This window comes from Notolepis coatsorum, assembly GCF_963971535.1.
Source record: "Notolepis coatsorum genome assembly, chromosome: 3".
NCBI lineage: Eukaryota > Metazoa > Chordata > Actinopteri > Aulopiformes > Paralepididae > Notolepis > Notolepis coatsorum.
In genome coordinates this window covers 45,489,047-45,513,870 of record NC_140167.1, presented here as the reverse complement: position 1 = coordinate 45,513,870, position 24,824 = coordinate 45,489,047, and the positions used below count along the sequence as shown (strand labels likewise).

The window sequence follows — 24,824 nt, the reverse complement described above, 5'->3', positions numbered from 1 at the left end:
AGGTGCCGAGGTACAGTAGGTAGGCAGGTGAAGCAAGGATTGTGATTGGAGAATGAAGAAAAGAGGGCAGGGTTTGAGTTAGGTCAATTAGCAGTAATAATAGGGAGATGTATAGACAGACAGGCTACAAAGAGTGAGCAGAGGTAACGGGGCATCCAGCCACATCTATAGACACTGACATGGCCAGTCATGGTCATGACAGGAGGCGGGGTTCCTTGTGCAAGGTGCACCAGAGTCCCTGCAGGGTTCAGTAGTTAAGAGTCTAACAGTTCTCAAGTTCTCCAGGCGTTAGTTCAAGAGGCGATTTGTGGTGTGTCAGGGGGACTCATAAAGCGAGTGGGAGGAGTTCTCCAGGATAGCGCCCAGCTTCTTTCTTATCTTCTTCTCTGCAACCACCTCTACCTCTACTATCATCCTATGCAGAGATTTTGCGGGGGGTCAGTCAAATGTGCAAGCTGTCACAATATTGCGGGTTTGGTTGAATTTGCGTTCATTCTTGTAATGGCAAAATCCTGGAGGGCCTGACTAATAGTTGCTGTCAGACCAGTGGACCCATGTTTCCATCGGCAGCCGTCCAGACTAGCGTTGAGCTGTGAGAGGCTGTGTCACTGCCAGACCAAGAGGGGAGCGGCTCGTTGCCCATGAGAAAATGGAAATAATAGAGAGGGTTTAAGCTTGGATTTAAAAGTATCTAGAGAATTAGCATCCCTTATTGCAGTGGGAATTTTGATTCCACAGAGAGGGGCAGTCAAAGGCCCTGCTGGCAGCTAATTTCTTGTTAACCCTAGGGATAGATAAATAGCCCACATCTTGCGAGCAGAGGGCACGTGGCGGTGAGCATGGCATGGTGAGGTCTTAATCATTTCAGTGGTGAAAGCCGATGCACTATATTATGTAACGTATTTAGAGGAGCACTTTAGGGGCAGACATGGACCGCATTGGGGGCAAAGTAGGGAGAACAGAGTGAGCATTATTTGGTCACATTTTCTGGTTTTGTTCAGGATTCTGGCAGCTGCGTTTGGTCAGAGTTGAAGACTTTCTATGCACAAATGTTGTACACCAGAGAGGGTTTTAGCATCCGCTATTGTTATCATCACATAGCAGATTTTAGGAACATTACAAAGATGGAAGAAGGCAGTTATAGTAATAACTTTGATGTGTGACTCAAACGAGAGAGAAGGATCGAGGGACTAATGTGTAGATATTTGAAGGAGCTCTGGGAAATTACCAAAATGTGGTGTCCTTGAACAGAGACCTATACAGAGCGTCACATCCGGGTATTTGCCTTCTTTCATGGCTGCGCCTACTTTTGGGGGAAAACACAAAAACTGTTCCAATTGACTGCCATTGTATCTGGCCTGTATAAAACGGCAGAACACTTACATTGTTTGAATCATTTGTTTTGTTAGTGCATCATGTTATGTCAAGCAATTACTTTCCAACACTGGTCGCCATTGAGTGTTCGCGCCATTCTGAAAAGTTATGTTGATTCATTTTCAGGCTCCTTCAGTCTTCCTTACTGTTGTGAAGGATCAGATTAAACCGAATATATATATTTATTTATGGATATATATTTAATAGTATTTGTATATCGTTTGATATCCCTTGTATATTCCTTGTACATATACACTGAATATCCCTTTAGTCTACTAACAGCCCATAATAGTTTCATTCTCTCATTGGACAAGAACTTGGCGCCAGCAGCCAAGCCCCTTGGTTCAAGTTCAATCGTGCCGACGAACATGTTGTTACTAGCCCCGGTTCCGCGTAGGAATACGTCTGGCGAAATACGAATGGTACTATTTGTTCACAGCGCATATATATATGGCGCAAGTAAAGTAGAACTTTCTTTTAGTCCCTTAGCCCTTAGTTCTTTACCCGCCAACCTAGTGGCAAGACGTTAAGCCTCACCCACGATACACGTGTGGTGCAGTATGGTCAACTTGGCCTCAGAATGGCATTGAGACATCGTGTGGATTAATAGTTGAATTGTCATAGTTTGGCACTATACCGTCGAGTGGGACGTATTTCTATTAAGTTAATAATAGTCTATTATGTATGGTGCATCGTTCGGTTAGAGTTATAAAGTGAGCAGTACCCCCATCGTTTCCTCGCGTTATCTAGAGTCTTAACCAGGCTGGGCAGACCACGTGTGGTGCTTTCATCCGAGGAGTTCTGGGCTAGGACGAGTGGACCTGCACATTGGATTACCTTACCCGGACGACGGCGAGCCCTACACGGCTTGGATTATCTACTTGCTTTGGGTGCTTTGATTTATGCCATGGATAACAGCCAACACTAGTGAGTGTTGGAACTACCCCCCGAGAGGAGTCCAGGTGAGACGGCGCTCTACCCCGAGTGAGGTCGCCTCACGTCTCTTCGTTGTGGACCGGCAGCTACCGTCTACAAGAGGGCCCAACGGTATTCATCTGTGGACCAAGGTTCTGTGGGCACCGTGTTCAGCACTCTGAATTCTCCCAAGAAATCGTTGGCCAGATGGGATATCGCCAGCGGCTCTCCTAACCCCCCCCCCTACTGACTTACAACCAGCGGGACCCCCTTTAGTGTATCCAGCTATAATCATTTAAGTACCATCGCTATAGTTCCCTAGGGAACCAGGTTGTATACTTGCTTCCTGCGTAACCAGAGATTGGACATTCAATGTTGATTTGCCTACGAATACTCATTTGCCTTACAAGTGCATTCAAATCATAAATGTCATTAAGTGAACGTTGTATATACCCTTTGCTATATATTAAATATTCGATTTATACATTTGTGTGGACTTGGTTTCATGGTGGGAAAGTGTTCATCATATCTATATCATGTACTGTGTGGCCAGTAGTTAAAGTACATAAAGCGGTAGTGGTTTAATGATACCATACTTATCAATACAGTCAGGGAATTGTACCCCTCAGTTACAATTGGTCCTTCGAGCCGGAGGGTAACTAGTGCAATATTAATATAGTGTTATTAATATTGAAATGGCCTATGATGAACACTCCACGAAACGGTCCTCCTAACGTAGAACGCCCGCAGCGCAGACGACAGCCACCTCCGTACTTAGAGGATTACGCTGTCAGTCAACTACCTAGCCTTCTACAAACGGTAAACGCGGTAAAAGTAGAAAGTAAAATTATGTCTGACCTTAACGACCAGGTTACCCCGACCACAGAGGCCCTAGTGGGTTCTAATGTAACTGACCAAGCTCACGGTGGGGACCAGGAGGGAGCTGACATGCCTTTACCCCCCGCCAATACCGAAGAAGTAGTCCCCGACCAGCCCCGGGAGGAAGACAACCCTACAGAGAGAGAACTCTGCACGGAAGAAGAGGAGGAGAGCGCCGAGGAAATAGAGCACCAGGACTCCCCAACGAGTACCGCCAGGAGCGGCTCACCTCTACAACAGTCTTCCCCCAGCGTAGCGGAGAGGATGCTATCACAGGCGTTCCTCGTCAGCCTGACAGCCTCTACCGAACGCGATCGACTCCAGGGTGAACGCGATCGACTTCAGGGTGAACGCGATCGACTCCAGACACAGCAACGGAGCGAAGAAGAGCGCATACGCCTGGAGATGAGACGCCTTCAGACGGAAGAGAATATGGCAAGAGACCGAGCAGACACCCAGCGTGCCGCTGCCGGTGCCCAAAGAGAAACAGAGCGCGACCTCGCTCTCATCCAGCGCGAAACAGAGCGCGACATCGCTTTCATCCAGCGCAAAACCGAGCGCGACAGACTACAAGCCGAGCGCGACAAGTTACAAGCACAGCTAATGGAGCAGCTGATCCTCAAGGCAACACCCTCTCCCTCCGCCAGGGGTTCAAGGAACTCGTCGAGACAACAGTCAAGGGCAGCGTCTCCTAACCGAGCAAGCGACCCTGAACTTGACCAACAGACCAAGCCTATACCCCCCGCAGACCCCCTTCCCCGACCGGTCCAAGCGAGACCCAGCTACAAGGAAGGAGCAGCATACACTGCGGAGAAGCTAAATAAACGACTACAGGATCTAGAGGACCTGATAGAAGAAGAAGAGGGAGAGGAGGAGAACCAAGCCCGACGACAGCACAGTACTCCACCGGACCAGGAGGTCCAGTACAGCCCAGGCTATACCCCCGCGGCGCTGCGCTACAGACCCCCGACTCTATTCACGGGTGAGCATGACGCACGACCAGCCCCGAGGAATAGCACCTGGACCAGCGGGCCATGGTACCCTGCCGGTACCAGCCCACAGAGAGGCGCAAGAGGAGACTCGCCTAGGAGGCCTCTCCCCCAACGCTCGCCGATGTATCAGCCATCCACGGCGTCATACATTGCTACACCGACGTTTCCAGACTTCACCTATGAGAATCGAGCACAGTACACGGAGCTCCGGATGTGCTTAGAGACAATGATGGTGGATGTCGCTGATGAACGCCACAAGTATGCAATATTACTGAAGCACCTGAAAGTACCCCGAGCGCACAATATAGCGCTAGCCTATGCCACCTCTACGACCCCATACACCGCGGCTCTAGCAGCGCTGGACCAGAGATATGGACGTATATGGGATTACGTAATCCAAGAGATAAGGCATATTGATCGCCTACCGCCAGCAACAGACAATCGCTCATTAGACGACCTGTCTATAAAAGTGCAGTCCCTGGTAGGGATGCTGGGAGCGCAACGAGAAAAGGGTATGCACGAGCTATACGCCAACTCTAACGTCGAGAGGATTTTAGAGAAGCTGCCACCCGCCAGACAAGAGCGCTTTAGGCGGCAGAGAGACCACCGTGATCCTAACGGTCCCGAACCATCCCTCCTCGATCTAGCCGACTTCCTGGCGAGTGAGAGAAGGTCAGTGAATACCACGATCTAAGAGAAGTCAGCAGCTTACGACTGGATACGTTCGTGCGGAGCACACCAAGCTCCAGAGAGGGACCCAGGAGAATAAACGATGGAAGAAGATCGGTGACTGTCATGCACCAATCAGAATCAGTACCGAGCAGTAAGAACCACAGTACCCCATCGAGGAAAGAGAAGTGGAAGATGGTGTGCCCGTACTGCGAGAAGGAACACTGGCTGTCACAATGTGACCTGTTCACAAAGATGAATGCAGAAGAAGTGAGTCAATGGATAAAGTCCAACAGGCGCTGTTACCGATGTGCGCGCAGTCACATGGCAGCCGAGTGCCGCCTAAAGAAGAGGTGCAGTCGGTGTGACGGAGCCCACCTAGATGTCCTACACGACAGTAACAGAAGAAAGCCTGCACCTGCACCATCGAGCAGCACCAAGGCAAGTGTCATGTACATTGACCCCGCCAGCAGCAGCGGCGCCCAAGTGCTCTTAAAGGTAGTCCGTGTAACATTGAGCTACCAAGATAAAGTCATGGACACTTACGCCGTCCTTGATGACGGGTCAGAGAAGACCCTTCTGCTCGCGTCCGCTGCGGCCCAGCTGGGACTGCGGGGGAGCGAGAACCAAATGACGATTCGGACAATAACAAGAGATTTAAAGACGATAAAAGGCGAGAATGTCTCCTTCACTATCGCAGCAAGCGGGCAGCCAGAGCGACGGTATAGGATTACAAATGCTTTCACCAGCCAAGAAATAGGACTATCACAGTACACCTACCCCATCGCCAAGCTGATGGATAAATATGTGCACCTGCGTCAACTACCTATCCCGCTCATAGACGGCGCTACCCCGACCCTGCTGATAGGCTCCGACCATGCAGACCTCATAGTCCCGATAGACCGGGTCCATACAGGACCCAGAGGCTGTCCTGCAGCAGTCGAGACCCGCCTAGGATGGACACTACAAGGCCCCCTCGCTAAATCTCTCAACCGAACAGCAGCCACTAGCTGCCTCCACTCCAGAGTGACAGAGGAAGACACCACTCTCCTGCAGCATGTCGAGAGGCTATGGACACTAGAGACAATGCCCTTTAAGAACGAAAAGAAAGACATTCGTTCTAAAGAAGACATTTACGTCATAAACCTCCTCGAGCAAGGGACAAAGAGAGTCACAGTCGGCGGAGTGATGAGATACGCAACTCCACTCCTGAGGCGAGAGGGAATGCCCACCTTTCACGCCACGAAAGAAGCTACGGAGCGGTATCTATTGAACACAGAGCGGCGCCTAGCCAAAGACCCCGCTCAAGAGAGTGTGTACCGCGCTGAGATTGAGAAGCTAATCACAGCGAGACACGTAATGAAGATTGACATTAAAGAGGCCGATCAGACGACCGAATCATGGTACGTGCCGCACCACAAGGTCCACCACAACGGCAAGGATCGCATTGTGTTTAACTGCAGCTACCAAATCGGATCCCAGAATCTGAATAAAGAGCTCTTGCCCGGCCCCACACTCGGCCCCTCTCTACTAGGCGTGCTACTACGCTTCCGCCAGGACAAGGTGGCTATCAGCGGGGATATCAAAGGGATCTTCCTGCAGGTGAGACTAGTGGAGGAGGATAAGCCCCTACTGCGGTTCCTATGGAGAGAGAGGATCGGAGATGAGCACCCAGCCATCTACCAATGGGAAGTCCTCCCCTTCGGAACCACATGCAGCCCGTGCTGTGCTACATTTGCACTGCAGAAACACGTCGCAGAGGACCCAGCAGCAGATGAAGAGGTCCAACACAGTGTGAAGAACAGTTTCTACGTGGACAACTGTTTACAAAGCGTTTCGACTCAAGAAGAAGCCGAGGCTCTCCTAATCAAGCTACGCGCCTCCCTGATCAAAGGCGGCTTTGATCTCAGGCAGTGGGCCAGCAGCGACCCGCACGTATTGCGCAGCCTCTCCCCCGCGGACAAGGCTGCCAGCAGCGAGACCTGGATGGCGACAATCCCCGGAGAAGCCCAAGAAATGACACTAGGACTAGTCTGGCGCTTCAAAACAGACTCGCTCCACTATAGACACAAACCCCTGACCACGGAGCAGGGAAGGTCGACGGCGATACCGACCACCAGACGGAGTGTGTACAGAACACTCGCCAGACAATATGACCCGTTGGGATGTATTCTACCTTACACCACCAGGGCAAAGATGATTGTACGAGCACTATGGGACAAGGACCAGGGCTGGGACGACCCAATACCCGCACCCCTTGCCTCCACATGGAGAGAGTGGGAGACGGAGCTCCGCTCACTCCCAGGCGTCAATATACGCCGCAGCTACTTCCCACCCACAGTGAGGCCAGAGACATGCAAGATGGATCTACACGTCTTCAGTGACGCCTCCGAAGTAGCCTATGGATCGGTGGCCTACTTGCGTGCCCAAGAGAAGGGAGGAGAGATACACACTGCTTTCATCCTGGCTCGCTCAAGAATAGCCCCACGAAAGCAACAATCTATCCCGCGTCTAGAGCTCTGCGCAGCCCTAGCAGGAGCGCATCTAGCCACATTAATCCAACGTGAACTCACCATTCCGGTGCACAGAACAATCTTGTGGTCGGATTCCACGACAGTACTCGCATGGATCAAGTCTGATTCATGCAGATACAAGGTCTTCGTGGGAGTCAGAGTCACAGAGATTCAAGAGTTAACAGAAGCAGCGAGCTGGCGGTATGTGGACACCAAACACAACCCAGCTGACGTCATCACCCGGGGAATGTCCCTAGATGACCTCACCCGTCGCAACATCTACAGTGACGGACCAAGCTCCCGGAAGAAGAGTGGCCTACGCCCACCCCGCGGGAAGCGAGTAAAGAGGAGGCTGAGAACAAGAAACCTATGTTCTGTGGACTGAGCACAGTCGCCTCCACAGACCCCAACATAGATGATTGCATTACCCTACAGAGTGCGCAGCTAAAGACATTCCTGTGGCACCACCCAGAGATTCAGCCCACCACTGACATTTCAGCAGCTGACTACGAAGAAGCAGAACTTCTTCTACTACAACGAGCCCAGAGAGACTCGTTCCCCGACGAGCTAGACTGTCTACAGGGAGGAAAGCCCGTCCCATCAGACAGCAGATTGCTCCACCTGGCACCCGAGAGCGACGCCCATAATCTCATCAGAGTGGGTGGTCGTCTGCGGAGGGCCCCCAATCTACCGGATGACGTTAAGTTCAGGAACAGTGTATTGCACTACTAAAGCTAACTAGCATGTCCTATATGCTCTGTAAATACTAATGTACAGATACCGAGATGGCACACCATGTACCTGTTTATTGCACTGGGTTATTGGATTCTATTAATATGTTGTACCACTGTATTTTTATTGGATTCTATTATATGTTGTACCACTGTATTGCACATCGTCGCGGGCAAGACCAGCCGCATTTCATTGTATACCTGTATACCGTGACAATTAAAACTCTTGAATCTTGAATCTTGAATCTAAGTACCCGATAGTCTTGAACAGCCGACACAAGGTCACAGAGCTGATCATAAAGAAATACGACGAGGATGTGCATCACGCAGGAGCAGAGAGAGTCTTCGCGGAGATCAGACGTCGCTACTGGATACTTCAAGGGAGAGAAGCAGTGCGACGCTTCCAGCGAACCTGTCTAGACTGCCGAAAGTGGCGCGCGCAGCCCAGCATACCCCGGATGGCTGACCTACCTCCCTGTCGCCTCCGACTCGGCGACAAGCCATTCCACTCCACAGGCATGGACTGTTTTGGCCCGTTGTATATAAAGAAAGGAAGAGGAACCGAGAAGCGGTGGGGTATTGTATTCAAATGCATGACCACCAGAGCGATACATATCGAACTCCTTCCAACCATGACCACAGACTCATTCCTTATGGCCTTCCGAAGATTCACATCACGGAAAGGAAAACCGTCTACATTGTTGTCTGATCACGGGACAAACTTCAAAGGCGGAGAAAGAGAGCTGAGAGAGAGCTTCCAAGCTATGGGCCCAGAACTTAAGACCCACCTCGCTCCATCCCAGATTGACTTCCAGTTTAATCCCCCGAACGCACCCCACTTCGGTGGAACCTGGGAACGAGAAGTACGTTCTATAAAGACAGCCCTGTACGCCGTGCTTGGGTCCCAGACTGTAGCGGAAGAAGTCCTAATGACAGTCCTCACGGAGATCGAGGGAGTATTGAACTCCAAGCCCCTCGGCTACGTCTCCAGTGATATAGCAGATGTCGACCCAGTCACCCCCAACACACTCTTGATGGGGCGGCTGGACCCCGCGCTACCCCAGACAATGTACAGGCCTGAAGAAGCGAACGGCCGAAGAATGTGGAGGTACAGTCAAGTACTAGCTGACAAGTTTTGGAACAGCTTTCTACTCCACTACCTACCGTCTCTACAGACCCGCCAGAAGTGGGTAAAAGAGAGAGACAATTTGACAGAAGGAACAGTCGTCATGATTATCGACCAGTCACTACCCAGAGCTATGTGGCCGGCTGGCCGCGTAAGCAAAGTGATCACCGGTGCCGATGGCAAGGTCCGAGCAGCTGAGGTGCTCGTCCAAGGGCGAACTTACACACGACCCGTGGCGAGGCTAATAGAACTGCCCAGACTCCCAGACACTATCGATGACGACCATGACCCCATGACTTTGTGAGTTGACTGACCCTTACAGCGGACCTTGAGTGGTAGACAGTGCGGTTAATCTGTCTCTGCTTAGCTAATTAGGTGGGACTAATTAGGGGGCGGCTGTTGTGAAGGATCAGATTAAACCGAATATATATATTTATTTATGGATATATATTTAATAGTATTTGTATATCGTTTGATATCCCTTGTATATTCCTTGTACATATACACTGAATATCCCTTTAGTCTACTAACAGCCCATAATAGTTTCATTCTCTCATTGGACAAGAACTTGGCGCCAGCAGCCAAGCCCCTTGGTTCAAGTTCAATCGTGCCGACGAACATGTCGTTACTAGCCCCGGTTCCGCGTAGGAATACGTCTGGCGAAATACGAATGGTACTATTTGTTCACAGCGCATATATATATGGCGCAAGTAAAGTAGAACTTTCTTTTAGTCCCTTAGCCCTTAGTTCTTTACCCTCCAACCTAGTGGCAAGACGTTAAGCCTCACCCACGATACACGTGTGGTGCAGTATGGTCAACTTGGCCTCAGAATGGCATTGAGACATTGTGTGGATTAATAGTTGAATTGTCATAGTTTGGCACTATACCGTCGAGTGGGACGTATTTCTATTAAGTTAATAATAGTCTATTATGTATGGTGCATCGTTCGGTTAGAGTTATAAAGTGAGCAGTACCCCCATCGTTTCCTCGCGTTATCTAGAGTCTTAACCAGGCTGGGCAGACCACGTGTGGTGCTTTCATCCGAGGAGTTCTGGGCTAGGACGAGTGGACCTGCACATTGGATTACCTTACCCGGACGACGGCGAGCCCTACACGGCTTGGATTATCTACTTGCTTTGGGTGCTTTGATTTATGCCATGGATAACAGCCAACACTAGTGAGTGTTGGAACTACCCCCCGAGAGGAGTCCAGGTGAGACGGCGCTCTACCCCGAGTGAGGTCGCCTCACGTCTCTTCGTTGTGGACCGGCAGCTACCGTCTACAAGAGGGCCCAACGGTATTCATCTGTGGACCAAGGTTCTGTGGGCACCGTGTTCAGCACTCTGAATTCGACCAAGAAATCGTTGGCCAGATGGGATATCGCCAGCGGCTCTCCTAACCCCCCCCCCCCCTACTGACTTACAACCAGCGGGACCCCCTTTAGTGTATCCAGCTATAATCATTTAAGTACCATCGCTATAGTTCCCTAGGGAACCAGGTTGTATACTTGCTTCCTGCGTAACCAGAGATTGGACATTCAATGTTGATTTGCCTACGAATACTCATTTGCCTTACAAGTGCATTCAAATCATAAATGTCATTAAGTGAACGTTGTATATACCCTTTGCTATATATTAAATATTCGATTTATACATTTGTGTGGACTTGGTTTCATGGTGGGAAAGTGTTCATCATATCTATATCATGTACTGTGTGGCCAGTAGTTAAAGTACATAAAGCGGTAGTGGTTTAATGATACCATACTTATCAATACAGTCAGGGAATTGTACCCCTCAGTTACACTTACGGTATTTACCCATTCAGCTGCAGGATATCTCCTAATTTCCCTACCTAGACATGTAATATCCTGCTTATGAATCTCCAAGTGACTTAGAACTAAGAGGTCATGACTATCTCTGGGCCTTCAGTCTTTGGCATGATTTATATGTATATAACCAAGTTCTATGAATTCTGGTGACACTCAGCGTCAGTCTGCACTAACCTCACTTCGTGCACATGCACTGAATAAAAAATCCACAATGTACCTTTACATACCAACATTCGTCTGGCCACACCCCTATCCGCTTACCTTCATAAGCAGGTGTGTGGTCACCTACTCGCCTCCTTCCCAAACTTTCACCACAAGGCGAGATCAAGGGCCGCAGTGGTGTCGTGACGCTGAGCGTCACCAAAATTCATAGAACTTGGTTATATACATAACCTTACGTTCTATTTCATTCTGGCCTCCGCTCAGCGTCAGTCTGCACAAGAGGAGCTGAGCGGAAGCCAGAAGCTCGACAAATGTACCCCGCTGAGGCCCCCCACAACCATCAGACCGGGGAGGACCGAGCCCCCCGACCCTCCCTAATGGAGGGATACCCTCCCTATTGGAGGACGGGAGGGAGACGGATCTGACCGTGCGAAGAGGAACTCGAGCAACTCAACGCACAGGGTGAGCAGACCGTGGCTTGACCCCACGACTACGCACACGCACAACCCGCATGCCATCAGGGAACGAACGGAAGAAACAACCTCGTTACTGCCCCCAAAATCACGGGGTCAAGAGCAAACTCAACCCGTGGCAAGGCCGTAGTAGCGGAGCGCGAAGGAAGACCCAGACCCACTGAAGGGACTGGATCCCCGGGAAAAAGGGGACCCGGAGAGGTCAATGACGCCAGGCATCAAGACTTCACCAGGCGGTCACTTAGTGACACCGCCCCCCACATTGCCAGCGTATTCGGACAGGGCCCCTCCAAGAGCGGGCCTTTCCCCCCATTAGTATGCTGCCTGGCACACTGACCCTGCAACACAGGCAGTCAGCATGGCCGTAACTTTGAAGCACTCAAAAGGATAACCATAACGGAAGCAGGCAGCGCACCGGGGAAACCAGGCAGCAGGCTGTAGACCCGAGCCTGGAGCACTGCGGACGAGACAGGCGCCAAAGGGGTCAACTGAAAACAGCCCCCCGGCGGAAGGGGTGTATGCTGGCATTGTTGCGCACCATGACAAAGCCTCCATAAAAAAAAACCCACCCAGAGGGGTCGAGGCAGAGAAAGCTGACACGATTGGCAGACGTCATGAACGTGCAGGGGCACACTCAACCGGGTAACCCGGGAGTTGACTCTGCTCCAACACACCAGGGAATCAACCACCCTCTAGGTACCACAGACGGTGGTTGTTCCTATAACCCCTCAAGAAAAAACTCCAAAACACACCTGCGGGTATACACCAGCTATACCGCAGTACAAGTGTTTCAGTTTCCAAAAAGGGTTATCCCATGCCTACGGTTTCAACGAAACATTACTTCGGACCGGGCCCGGCGGCTCGGGAAGCACACAGGGTTACCAGAGGAGGTCCAGAAGACCACCCCAACAGCCCCCTCTTCGCCATGCGTGAGAGAGGAGCGAAAGAAAGGAGAACCAGCCCCTTATGATAGTGCCAGGTACAACGTGTACCCAACAAAGGGTCTCCATAACGCCTAACCCTGTGACACCCGGGCCGACCCGGCATTTTCCCCCCCGAAAAAACAGCATATCTGCGTCCCCGGCGGACAACGGGTTAACTGACCTGGACCAGCGCGACCATAACCAGTCTCGTGCCCTAACCACGCCGACATGCCCACTCCAGGAGAGGGGGTAGGTATGCGTGTCGATCTAAAACATGAAAAGAGGGCGCCACCCAGACGGTCCCATTTGTACCGCGCTCAGTGGCCCACCCCAAGGGCGTGAGACCCCTCTACCTATGTTCTGATCTATTCCGTTAACATCCCCCAGATATGAATGAGAATCCGTCGAGACCCAGTAACAGGCTCTCGGAAGAGGAAAAAATCCCCCATCCCAGTTGCCCTATAAAAACGCTGTTTTAATAACGAGCAACCAAGGCGTACTAGCCTCCCGCATGATTCTTAACAGAAACACCCCGAGCCAGCACTATGTATGCGTCGGGACCCAAACACATCAATGGATAGTCTAACCAGACCCCAACATTGTTCCTTCAAGTCGCCAGGGAGAACGACAAGAAGTTTGTCGTGCTTCATATTCTCCACTCTTTTTTTATTAAAGAAAGAAACACAGACTGACATGAATCCCACGTGACGCAGCCGAGGGTAAACATTTTTTACATTTTTACATCCCGCCACCCTCACCACAGAGGAGACTCAGAGAGACTTCCCACGTGAGCCATAGATTGAAAAGTCACGGTAACATTGAGTCACATGACCAACAGACTCAAGTTACACGTATATCGAGTGTAGTAGAACAGTAAGTTCTTACGCTCTGCCCCGACAACTTGACAACAACAGACCCTACATACGGGTCTAAAACTCACGGAAGCCGTTAGAAACGTGCCTAGTGACGTTTGCTATGACGGGGGGAAACCCAAGACTCAACCGCCTGTGATAGGTGCGGAGTCTGGGAAACCCTTCCTCCCCCCCCCCCCTGTGCCAAGCTGCCTAACAGCTTGGCCCTGACCGAATGAAAAGAAAGTCCAATAACCCCCTGACCAATCAGAAGAGGGAAGGAGGGGTTTATCCGGTACCCCCTTGCAAGCCCAACCCTTGCATACGACAACAACAGCCATATGATACCTTCAGTAGCAAATGCTAATGAACAGCGCAAGCTAATTCAATGCACGCTAGCCACAGACACATCTGTGAACAGGGTTTATAGCAAGGCCAAGTTGTGTACGTGTGAACCCGACACCCGTATCTATGTTGTAAGACACAGAAAATCTGATGGAGAGAGAAGCGGCTGAGTCGCGGTACGTTTTCATACAAGCATTACTGCAACCAACACAATAGTGTTGCAGCTCAATATCACTGTGTAAGCACAGAGCACACAACTAACCTCTACCTTTATGTGAAGATTCAGGTCGAGGCAGAAAAAAACCTTTTTCAACCGAGTGTAGGCTGCAGGCCTTGCTTAAGATCTAACATGGATGTAACGTCTAGCCCTCCTATCAAACCCATACTAGCGAAAGATTCACACGTCGCATACCCATCATATGTTTGGTGAATAAACACACAGTTTGTAACAAAAAATACAGTCCCTCCTTTAGGAGGGACTCTTTATTTTTCAACAAAATCATATTAGGGCCGGGAAGGGAACAGGGGGGGACCACAGAGGGAAAAAGTCAATTATTTTTAGCGACGCCTGCCACGAGCCGCTCGGGATTTGCCACCCCGTGGAGCCCCGGAGGGAAGGTAAACAATCGGCGGCTGGTCACGACGATCCCTACCGTCATCTCCGGGCGTAGATGGGCCGGCTGCAGTGGCGGAGGCGCCCTCTCTCCTCCTGGCCTTCTTCGCCGAAGGTCCAGCAGTGGCGATGGTAGCAGCGGCGGCCACGGCGGAGGAACCTTGACGACGCGGCGGCCGTCTGACTCCACCGGCGACATCGGGCGGGGGGAAATGAGGCTGGAGCACGGAGCGCTCCTCCTGCATCTCCCTGCAGGTTGAGGTCATCAGCTGCAGTGCCGACCCGAATAGTCCAGCATCGGAGAGGGGTGCCGTCAGAAGTGGAGTCCTCTTCTTCTCCGGCACACGCGCCTGCTCCAGCTAAAGGTGGCGCTGGATTAGAGTGGCCAGGGCACGCACTTTCCCAGCGGCTATAGCCTGCGGCTGAATCAGATGCAGGATGGCTCCTGCCGCCTGGGCGAGCTGATCATGTTGTAAATCAGTCAGCTCCGTGCCGCCCGTCAGTATCCCGGACATGAATCTCGCCAGCTGCGCGATGTTGGAAGTGGCAGCTAGAGATTGCGTTGCGGAGATAAATGACTGGTCACTCCAAAACGCCAACCGCCTCGCCGATTTCCCTTGGGGAACCGGCTTCCGTAATGGCTCCCACACCACCTCAGGACAAAGGAGCGCCGCCATCGGCCTATCAAGCCGAGGCACGCCCTCCTTCATGCCTTCTACCAAACTCACCACCCGCATGACTTGCACGTAGGCGGGAGTAAGGCCCATGATGTGGGAGACCACCTGTCCCTGACGGACGTAGGCCTCCATTGAGGGGAAAAATGGGCAGACAACGTCCACCCCTCTCACCAGGCGACGTTGCCATAGATGACCTATGAGATCGTCAGGGATAGGAACAGGCAGTGGCTACGGCAGCGGCACGCCGTTTGCGACTGCCGCCGCCGCCATGAGCTCGGGGAACAAAGCATGCAGTTCCCCCTGCATACTTTCCCCCACCGAGCCCGCGTCCCTCACATGCAGCAGACTACTGGTTAAGGAGCCACATTCTGATGTGGCTGATAGCAGGGCATCCCGCCGCCGAGTCGGAGGTTCTAACCCAACATCTGCGGACGAGGAACCCCAAGGAGACCTCTCACCCCCCTCCAGTGTTACCTGGACGGGCGGGAGACATGTCTCCACCGGGCCTTCGAACAAGAACCCGTCCGCTTCTATCATGTAGTCCTCTGTTTCCATCGGCCATGTAGAATCAGACGCATCCTCATCCGGCTCCAGCAACTCACCAAAGCCAGGCCGTTCGCGTCTACAAGCTACCATCTTGCGACGGGAGCGAGCTGACGCAAAAAGTTTGCTTCTCAAATCCCCCGCAACCAAAGGCGCCAGCCGCCCAACAGCGGACGACTCCCCGGAAGCAGAGGAACCAGAGCCGGAACCAGGCCATCGCACAGGAGACGGCACTGGTGCACCAGCTCCTTGGATAGGCAAACTATCCATCGGACGCCTACCGGGCGTGGCTGCCGACCACGAGAGAGGCCTCAACCCCGTTCCAAGACGTACGACAGAGGCGGCAATGGAGAACCGCTGGTGAAGGGTGACGTTGCGAGCGCGACCCTCCGAGGTAAACATTATGACTTAGCTTTTTTCTTTTTAAATATATGAGAGAAGAAAAAAGCAAGAAAAAATTTAAACACGTATCAACTTTCTTCAACTAAACAACCTCGTCAAGTGTGGGTATCTACCGAAGGCACTTCCTTGTGGTGAAAGTGAAGAAGGAGGCGAGTAGGTGACCACACACCTGCTTATGAAGGTAAGCGGATAGGGGTGTGGCCAGACGAATGTTGGTATGTAAAGGTACATTGTGGATTTTTTATTCAGTGCATGTGCACGAAGTGAGGTTAGTGCAGACTGACGCTGAGCGGAGGCCAGAATGAAATAGAACCTATGTTTTGTCCTAAAGTTGTAGTTAATGAACAAAAACCATCCCTTTTTATTCCTTGAGTTGTCTTCCCCCAAAAAGAGGCGTGGCGACCAAAATTCAGTGCAGATGCCGTTTGATTGATTGAAAACTTTATTAACAGATTGCAGAATGGGTACAATACAGTACGGCTCAATACACACAATTGTTAAGGGGATGCAGACCAGAGAAATACTTTCATCTTGTTTACAGGCTAAGTTGCTTGGCATGGTTCTTGATTCTGGTTTAAAGTGGACAAAGAAAATTGACAGTATCATAACAAAAATAGGAAGGAGCATAGCTGTGACACGAAAATGCACAAAGTATTTAACACCAACCACTTTGAAAGAAGTCATCCAGGCTCTGGTTTTGTCACATCTTGAGTACTGTCCCGTCATATGGTCATCAGCAGCAAAAACACATATACAGAAACTACAAATAGCTCAAAATAAGGCTTCCAGACTAGCTCTCCACTGTTGAAAGCGCACTAACATTGGAGTTATGCACAGAAATGTATCATGGGAGGTGGTCGGGTGGCGTAGCGGAGATTGCGCTCGTCACCAATGCAAGAGGCTGCGGTCTTGACTCCCGGAGTCGGCATTGGGCCGGTCATCATACTAACTCATTTGTCTGAGTTAGGGGGAGGGAAGTCGTGGGTGGTAATCTGGCGTTGTGGACAGGTCAGGTCTGGGCGCCTGCTCAGCGAAAGGCAGGACATGGTGAAGGCAGCGTGACCTCCCACACGTTACGCTTCACCAATGAGAGTCCTCGCTGCCAGGTGAGCAGAGAGCCACTGGCTGTCTCCACATGTGTCGGAGGAAGCATGTGGTGGACTTCAGGGTTCCCTTGTACAGACCAGTAGGAGGAACATGCGCACAACAACCAGGTAGGGGAGGGGGGGAATTGGCATAGCGACTAAATTGGGATGGGGAGAAAAATAGGAAATCAGGCGGAGAAAAAGAGGATTAAAAAAATAAATAAAGAAATGTATCATGGCTTCCGGTTGGGAAACGTCTGCAATCCCGTCTCATTACTTTTCTCAGAAATGTTCAAGTTGTCAAAAAACCACAGTATTTTTATGATCATATAGTTTACATAAGAGAAGAACATGACCATATGACCAGACCAGCTACGTCAGGCCATCTAATGGCACCTAAACCCAGAACAAATCTACTAAAATCTTCTGTGACTTACAGAGCTATCATGGAATGGAACTCATTGCCAAGGTACTTCGCTGAAATAGAATCCAAAACCACTTTCAAGAAAAAATGTAAATACCATCTACTAACAAGCATGCACTGAACCATTTTTTTTTTATCCACTTTTTCTCCCATTTTCTATATTTCTCCCATCCCAATTTCGTATCATCCAATTTCAACCCTCCCCTGTCACGAACGCTGTTTCTTGCCTCCCACAAGCCGGCTGCAATGTGGACTAAGTCATACATAGCACAAGTCCCCTCCGGTACTTGAGGTAACAGCAGTCGCATCTTTTCACCTGCGCAGCTCGATCTCTCAGTGGCGAGGAGTAACGCATGGGAGGCTCACGCTGCCCCCGACACTTCCTGATTCTACTGCGCAGGCGCACCAACCGACCTGTAGGAGTCGCTGTCCACAACGCCCGATCCCCACCCATCAGTTTCCCACCCCCTAATGTGTATTAGTACGGACGACCAGCTAAACTGAAAGCAATGTGGAGCGCTGGGATCGAACAGGCGATCCCAGCGTCTCCGCATTCGTGGCGAGCGCCTTGCCCACTACGCCACGTAGCCGCCTGCATGCACTGAACCCTTATGGCATAGCGGTGAAAACCAATTGACTGTTAATTGTATTTATGTTGATGGCAGTGAGTGCTGCTCAGGAAGCACTATTTATTTTATTTTAATTATTTTATTTTAATACTTAAAATATATATCTTGTACAATATCATCCTAACTGAGGATGAGATTGTTAATGATGTTGATAATGATGTAATTGATGTTGATAATGATGTAATGTATTGAATATTGTTGTATCGTTGTGTGTGCCGGACCCCAGGAAGAATAGCTTTTGTCAAGTGCTAATGGGGATCCTAAATAAACATAAACATCAGGGTCCCCCATTTTCAATTCATCATGACATTTATGACATATGAATTTAGCTTTTAGCTTGTCAATCAGAATGGAGTGATTGACAGTGTCGAAAGCAGTGACGGTTCTAGACCCTTTTTAGGGGTTGAAGATACATTTTAATTTTTTTTAAAGATTATTTAAACATTTTGTAAGATTATTTTTTAATTACATTTTTATTGTTTTTATTCTTGTTTTATTATTATTATTATTATTATTATTATTATTATTATTATTACAGACATGGATTGCCGGTAGTAGTCTGTTGACCTCATTGGTTAACTATAAAAAATGTAATTGGGCGCCCCAGTGGCGAACCACATAACGTGCTGACTCGCGGCACGGCCGACCCAGGTTCGATTCCCGGACCCGTCGTTATTTGCCGAATGTCTTCCCCCCACTCTGTCTCCCGTTCCTCCTCTCTCTCTCTCTACTGGACTGCCCAGTATCAAAAAGCGATAAACGCTAAAAAATATATCTAAACATTTTAAAAAATGTAATTAAATGTCAAAGACGTTGGTAACGTCATGTCAAGTACCAGTCCGACATTCAACACAAGACGTGGAAGCAGATGTAGCTAGCTACCTACTGTAACTAGTTTAGTAATAGTGAATTTGCCAGTGCTGATGGGCAACAAGACAAGTATGTTGAAACGTTAGCTAGCACTATATAAGATTACTGACTATTCTGACAGAGAACGTTGTCAAATTTGTCATTAGTTCCATGGTGTTGGTGTAATAATAGTGTCAAATAATGTTAGCGGTTAGCTAATGTTAGCTAGCTGATGCTATTCGCTAGTTACTGTAGCTATCAAGCTAATGTCAGTTCAGCTAATGTTAGCTAGCTACAAAGGCGTATTGCTGCCACGCAAAATGAAAAAAATATGTCGTGGCCTCAAAATAGTATTTTGTTACCTCAAAATGTATTTAGTAGTTACCTCAAATTAATCAATTTGGGGCCTCAAAATAATATTTTGTGGCTTCAAAATAGAAAAATATTTTGTGTCCTCAAAATAGTTACCTCCAGTATTTTGTTCCCTCAAATTAATCAATTTGAGGCCTCAAAATAGTATTTTGTTCCCTCATGATTTGAACAAACCTTCACTCACTGGAAATGTCTTTTTCCCATAGATGGATATACGAAAAATGTGAGTCTCTCTCTCCCTCTCCGTAATATGATTATGATCATTATGATCAACTGGAATAAAAAAAAAATAATAGGTTTACTACTTACATACTGTAGTTGTCTCCTTTGTTCATTAATGTTACCTAAATGTCATAAGTGAATTGTATAGAAACAACTCACCAAAATGTACTATTGCACAACTGATTTGACAAAAAAAATCCACCAAGGGGGGGAACCCCCCCATCACCCCCCTCCCCCTCCCTTGACATACCTTGGCATTTAGTGAAATTATGCTACTGCTCTAGGGGCTGAGCCCCCCTAAAGGTCTGATGCTAGAACCGCCCCTGGTCGAAAGCCTTTTGGAGGTCCAGCATGACCATGCCGCAGTATTTGCCTGCGTCCACCTCTTGTTTGATGTGGTCGTTCAAATAGAGAAGGCATGTGTCAGTGGAGTGGGATGGTCTGAAGCCAGATTGAAATTCGTAGATAATTTTTTTCCTGCGAGGTACTTTTCGACCTGTTCGTAGAAAAAAATGTCCATGACTTTCGAGATGGAGGTGAGAATAGAAACAGGGCGGTAGTTGCCTGGGTCTAATTTGCTGCCTTTTTGTGCAGGGGGTCACTATCACAAAGTCTTTGGGGACATATCCCTGTTTTATGGAGAGGTTTATTATGTGGGTGATGGCGGCTGCTGAGTCTCTGAGGAATTTGGAGGGGATATTGTCATGGCCAGTGGCCTTGTTAGGTTGAAGGGTGCTCAGTTTTTTTAGCACCTCATCTGTTGTTACCATTTTGAGTTTGAAGTCGTCTTTGCGGACCCCTAGGTTTTTGTAGAAGGCTAGGATGTGTTCTACCCCAAAATGCCCTGAGTGTGGGAGGGTATTTTATTAACCAGTGTTGTGGCTATGTTTGTAATGAAAATGTTTAAGTAATTGGCCACCTCCAGCTTGTCTGTGATGAGTGTTTTCTGTCTTTATGTTGATGTTTGTAAATCTGTTTTTTTGTTTTTTACTGCAGCCTAGTTGGTAGTTGAGTAATTTCCAAAGTTCACAGGGTCTTTGTTTTCCTCCGTTTTGTCATTGATGACGTTTTTTTTTGCAGATTTGATCATGGTGTTTACATCGTTTCTTAGTCTGTTTCTTTGTTGTTTGATTTCAACAATGTGGGCTTGGAGATCACTGTTTGAGCTTTTGGCAAGCTTTGACTGACTTTTATGACGTATTGCCGGTCTGATGTATGTCTAGCAGGGCAGATAATTAAAGGAACACACCAACATTATGGAAAATGCACTTACCGTTGTCTCCAGAGTCAGACAAGAAGATAGATACGAATTTCCTCTCTGTGCATTCAGCCACAAATTAATGGAAGTGGATACAGATCAGATAGCTTAAAACTCCGGGAGAGGTGTTTTTGGCCAACAGCTAGGCTAGCCGATCTGTATCTACTTCCATTAATTTGTGCTAAGCTAGGCTAGCTTGCAGCTGGATAGCTTTCTACTGAACGAAATAGCATCTGAGCCGCAAAAAGCGCTGATATATGAATGTTCTGAGTGAGTAACAACATCATCTGTCTTTCTCCGCCCCAGGCTGGTACAACCGTCTGTACATCCACTTCACCCTGCGGCGACACATCTTCTTCTTCCTGCTGCAGACCTACTTCCCTGCCACTCTGATGGTCATGCTGTCCTGGGTGTCGTTCTGGATCGACAGACGAGCCGTTCCAGCTAGGGTTCCTTTAGGTAGGGATGCGCAATACATTTATACATTTTATAAATGTATTTATTTATTCTTAACAGGTTCAGCGCCAGAGGTCGCTATGGGCGTTGTGTGCCAGCGCTCTGTTCAATAGGGATAAGTTCCGGTGTTTGCAGTGCTAAACCTATATTTTATATTATAGCTATGGATCTAATAACGCCATCGATTGTCAGTGGGTTTCTTCCGGTCAACGTGCAAAAAAACAGATAATTTTCTCATCCATACATTTCCGTTTTATACCGTGGTGCATGTGAGTATAGTTTTAGAGTGATCCTGTGTAATACCAGGGAACTCCGGCAAACAGCGCTTTACTGCATTTCCTTATAAATTGTGCCATTTCTTGCCTGGATCAAGAATCATTCTGAAATCAACGCTAAATTATCGGTATTATGTTTCATCATGCATGCACGAAAGGGTGGGGGGGTGGTGGGGTGGGGGGGTTTCTATGCTTCGAGCACCACCAACGGCATACATTACACAGTATATTACAGACACACGCTGCGATCGTGGGGAAAAAATCATCAGATCAACGCAAGATTGATAACATAATATTATAGTCCTTACCTCGTCTATGATGTACTGCAAAAAGAATAATCCAATTATCTGATCGCCATTTAACCATTTTGGGTTAATCCCAAAGAGGTGCATGTTCTCTCACGCTCATGCTCCCCAGACATGGAACATCTTTCAATTCTGTGCCGTCCGTTCCACCTCCCCCGTGAGTTTACCGCGGTCATCATGACCGCTGTATATATCCCTCCACAAGCGAACACCGGCAGGGCGCTGACGGAGCTACACGATCATCTCAACAAACATCAAATTAAACATCCAGACACGGCGATGATCGTAGCTGGTGATTTCAATCAGGCCAATTTGAAAAAAGTGATGCCGTCCTTTTTTCAACACATCGCCTGCTCCACAAGGGGAGGAAACGCACTCGACCACTGTTACACCCCGTTCACAGCCGGCTACAAGGCTGTAGCGGCTCCACCATTGACGGGGGCTACAAGCTCATCCGACCACGACTCCATCTTGTTATTCCCCGCTTACAAACAAAGATCACGTGACGCCGTCGTGTCACGTGAGACAAAAAAATTGACCGACCAATCAGAGGCCACGCTCCAGGACGCGCTCATGGATGTGGACTGGAATATGTTTCAAGGAAGCGCCAGTGACGTCAGCGAGTTCGCGGATAGTGTTGTGTGCTTCATAACAACACTCACTGACAGTATTGTCCCCATGGAAAAGGTGCGGGTCTTCCCAAACCAGAAACCGTGGGTGGACAGTACTATCAGAGCAGCTCTGAACTCTCGCACCACTGCTTACAACCTGGGCAGAGAGTCAGGAAACATGGAGGAGTACAAGGCTACAGTCTATACCCTGCGCAAGGCTGTAAAACTTGCAAAACGGACATATACTGATAAACTGGAGACACAAATGGCACAAAACGACACAAGAGGCTTATGGCGGGGACTGAGGACAATAACTGACTACAAAGTCAGCGCCCCCTCAATGGGGAGCGACGACGCCTCTCTCGCGGACAAACTCAACTCTTTCTACGCTCGGTTTGGTGTAGACAGTGGCGCCGCTAGCTCAACGGCTAGTGACGTCACTGGCGGGCCGGCTGTTGTGGAGGGGGGGGGGGGGGGGGGGGGGGGGCAACGGCGGGGGGGCGGGGACGCTCTCTCGTTGTCGGAACACAGTGTGAGAAGAGCATTTATGCAGGTGAACACCAGGAAAGCGGCTGGCCCAGATGGTATAACAGGACGCATACTTAAGTCCTGTGCCAACCAGCTAGCCCCTGTGTTCACCGCCATATTTAATCAATCCCTGCCTGCTTCAAGATGTCTACCATCATCCCTGTACCGAAGAAACCCTCCCCAACATGTCTCAATGACTACAGACCGGTGGCACTCACCTCTGTGGCCATGAAATGTTTCGAGAGGCTGGTCAAGGATCACATTTGTGCCTCCCTCCCCAGTGATATGGACCCTATGCAATTTGCATACAGGACAAACAGGTCCACTGACGACGCGGTCTCCCAAGTACTGCACAGCACCCTCTCTCACCTTGACCGCCAGAAGGGGGGCTATGTGAGACTGTTGTTCATTGACTACAGCTCAGCGTTCAACACCATAGTCCCCACCAGACTGGTGGACAAGCTGATCGAGCTGGGTCTGAGCTCCGCTCTGAGCGCCTGGGTACTGGATTTTCTGAGTGAAAGACCCCAGGCGGTCAGGGTGGGGGGTCAGACCTCCAACACCATCACCCTGAGCATCGGGTCCCCCCAGGGCTGTGTTCTGAGCTCCCTGCTGTACTCACTCTACACACACGATTGTGTGGCCAAGTTCAGCTCCAACTCCATAGTGAAGTTTGCAGACGACACGGTGGTGGTGGGGCTGATCTCGGACAACGATGAGAAGGCCTACCGGGAGGAGGTTGAAGTACTGGAACGCTGGTGCCAGGACAACAGCCTGCTCCTGAACATTGGTAAAACCAAGGAGCTGATTGTGGATTATAGGAGAGGACAGCAGGAGACACACACACCACTGAGGATAAACGGGGCTACCGTGGACAGGGTGAGCAGCTTTAAGTACCTGGGGGTCCACATCTCAGAGGATCTGACATGGTCAACACACATAGACTCAGTCGTAAAAAAGGCGAAGCAGCGCCTCTACCACCTGAGACAGTTAAGGAAGTTCAGAGTATCTGGGAAGATACTCCAGTCCTTCTACTCCGGAGCTGTAGAGAGCATCTTGACTGGAAACATCACTGCCTGGTATGGAAACAGCACGGCACAGGACAAGAAGGCCCTACAGAGAGTGGTGCGCTCAGCCGAGCGTACCACGGTATTGCACTACCTCCCCTGCAGGTTCTATACAACAAGAGGTGCAAATCCTGAGCCTGCAGAATAATGAAAGACCCTCACCACCCCAACAACAGCCTGTTTCAGCTGCTGAGGTCAGGCAGACGCCTGCGAACCCCAGCTACTAGGACAGAGAGGCTTCGGCTGAGATTCTTCCCCCAGGCCATCGGAGCCTTGAACACTGAACACTGAGTGCCACAGAACACTGAACTCTCCACACACAAGCACACATACGACACGCACGCTGTACACGCTCGCACACTAGCAGCCACTTTAACATGAGCAAGCACACACTCATGCTGCACACGCCCACACTTAAAGTGGAAATGAAGCAGTGCGATAAATACATATTCATAGCATCACATTAGTATTTAGATAAGCCACAGAAGAAATCACGTTATAAAAATAAGCAGTTTCTAAGAAAAAACGATTTGTTGTGTGCATTTCTGAAGCATTTAGCATTATGGGCGCGGCCATTTAGTTGCTGACGTCATGGAGCTTGTTTGGTGTATACACTGCTGGTTAGTTGCCTATAGTGAATGGGTCAGTCGGTAAATAAAATGTTGCCTACAAAACAACGGGACCGCGGTGGTTCTGTTTGTATTGCTCCTGGCTGTTCAAACTAAT

At 49.5% G+C, this 24,824-nt stretch overlaps 1 protein-coding gene across 1 annotated transcript in view; it reads left to right on the top strand.

The window, feature by feature from the left end:
* The window catches only part of LOC311226229 (gamma-aminobutyric acid receptor subunit rho-1-like), a gene marked incomplete at both ends in the record, with an annotated part of 121,598 nt that overhangs the window by 78,431 nt on the left and 18,343 nt on the right, over positions 1 to 24,824 (top strand). The window contains one exon of the mRNA XM_084311621.1: positions 21,163 to 21,315. Within this exon, the coding sequence (XP_084167747.1) occupies positions 21,163 to 21,315 (153 nt within the window). The remainder of the gene's footprint in view (positions 1 to 21,162; positions 21,316 to 24,824) is intronic.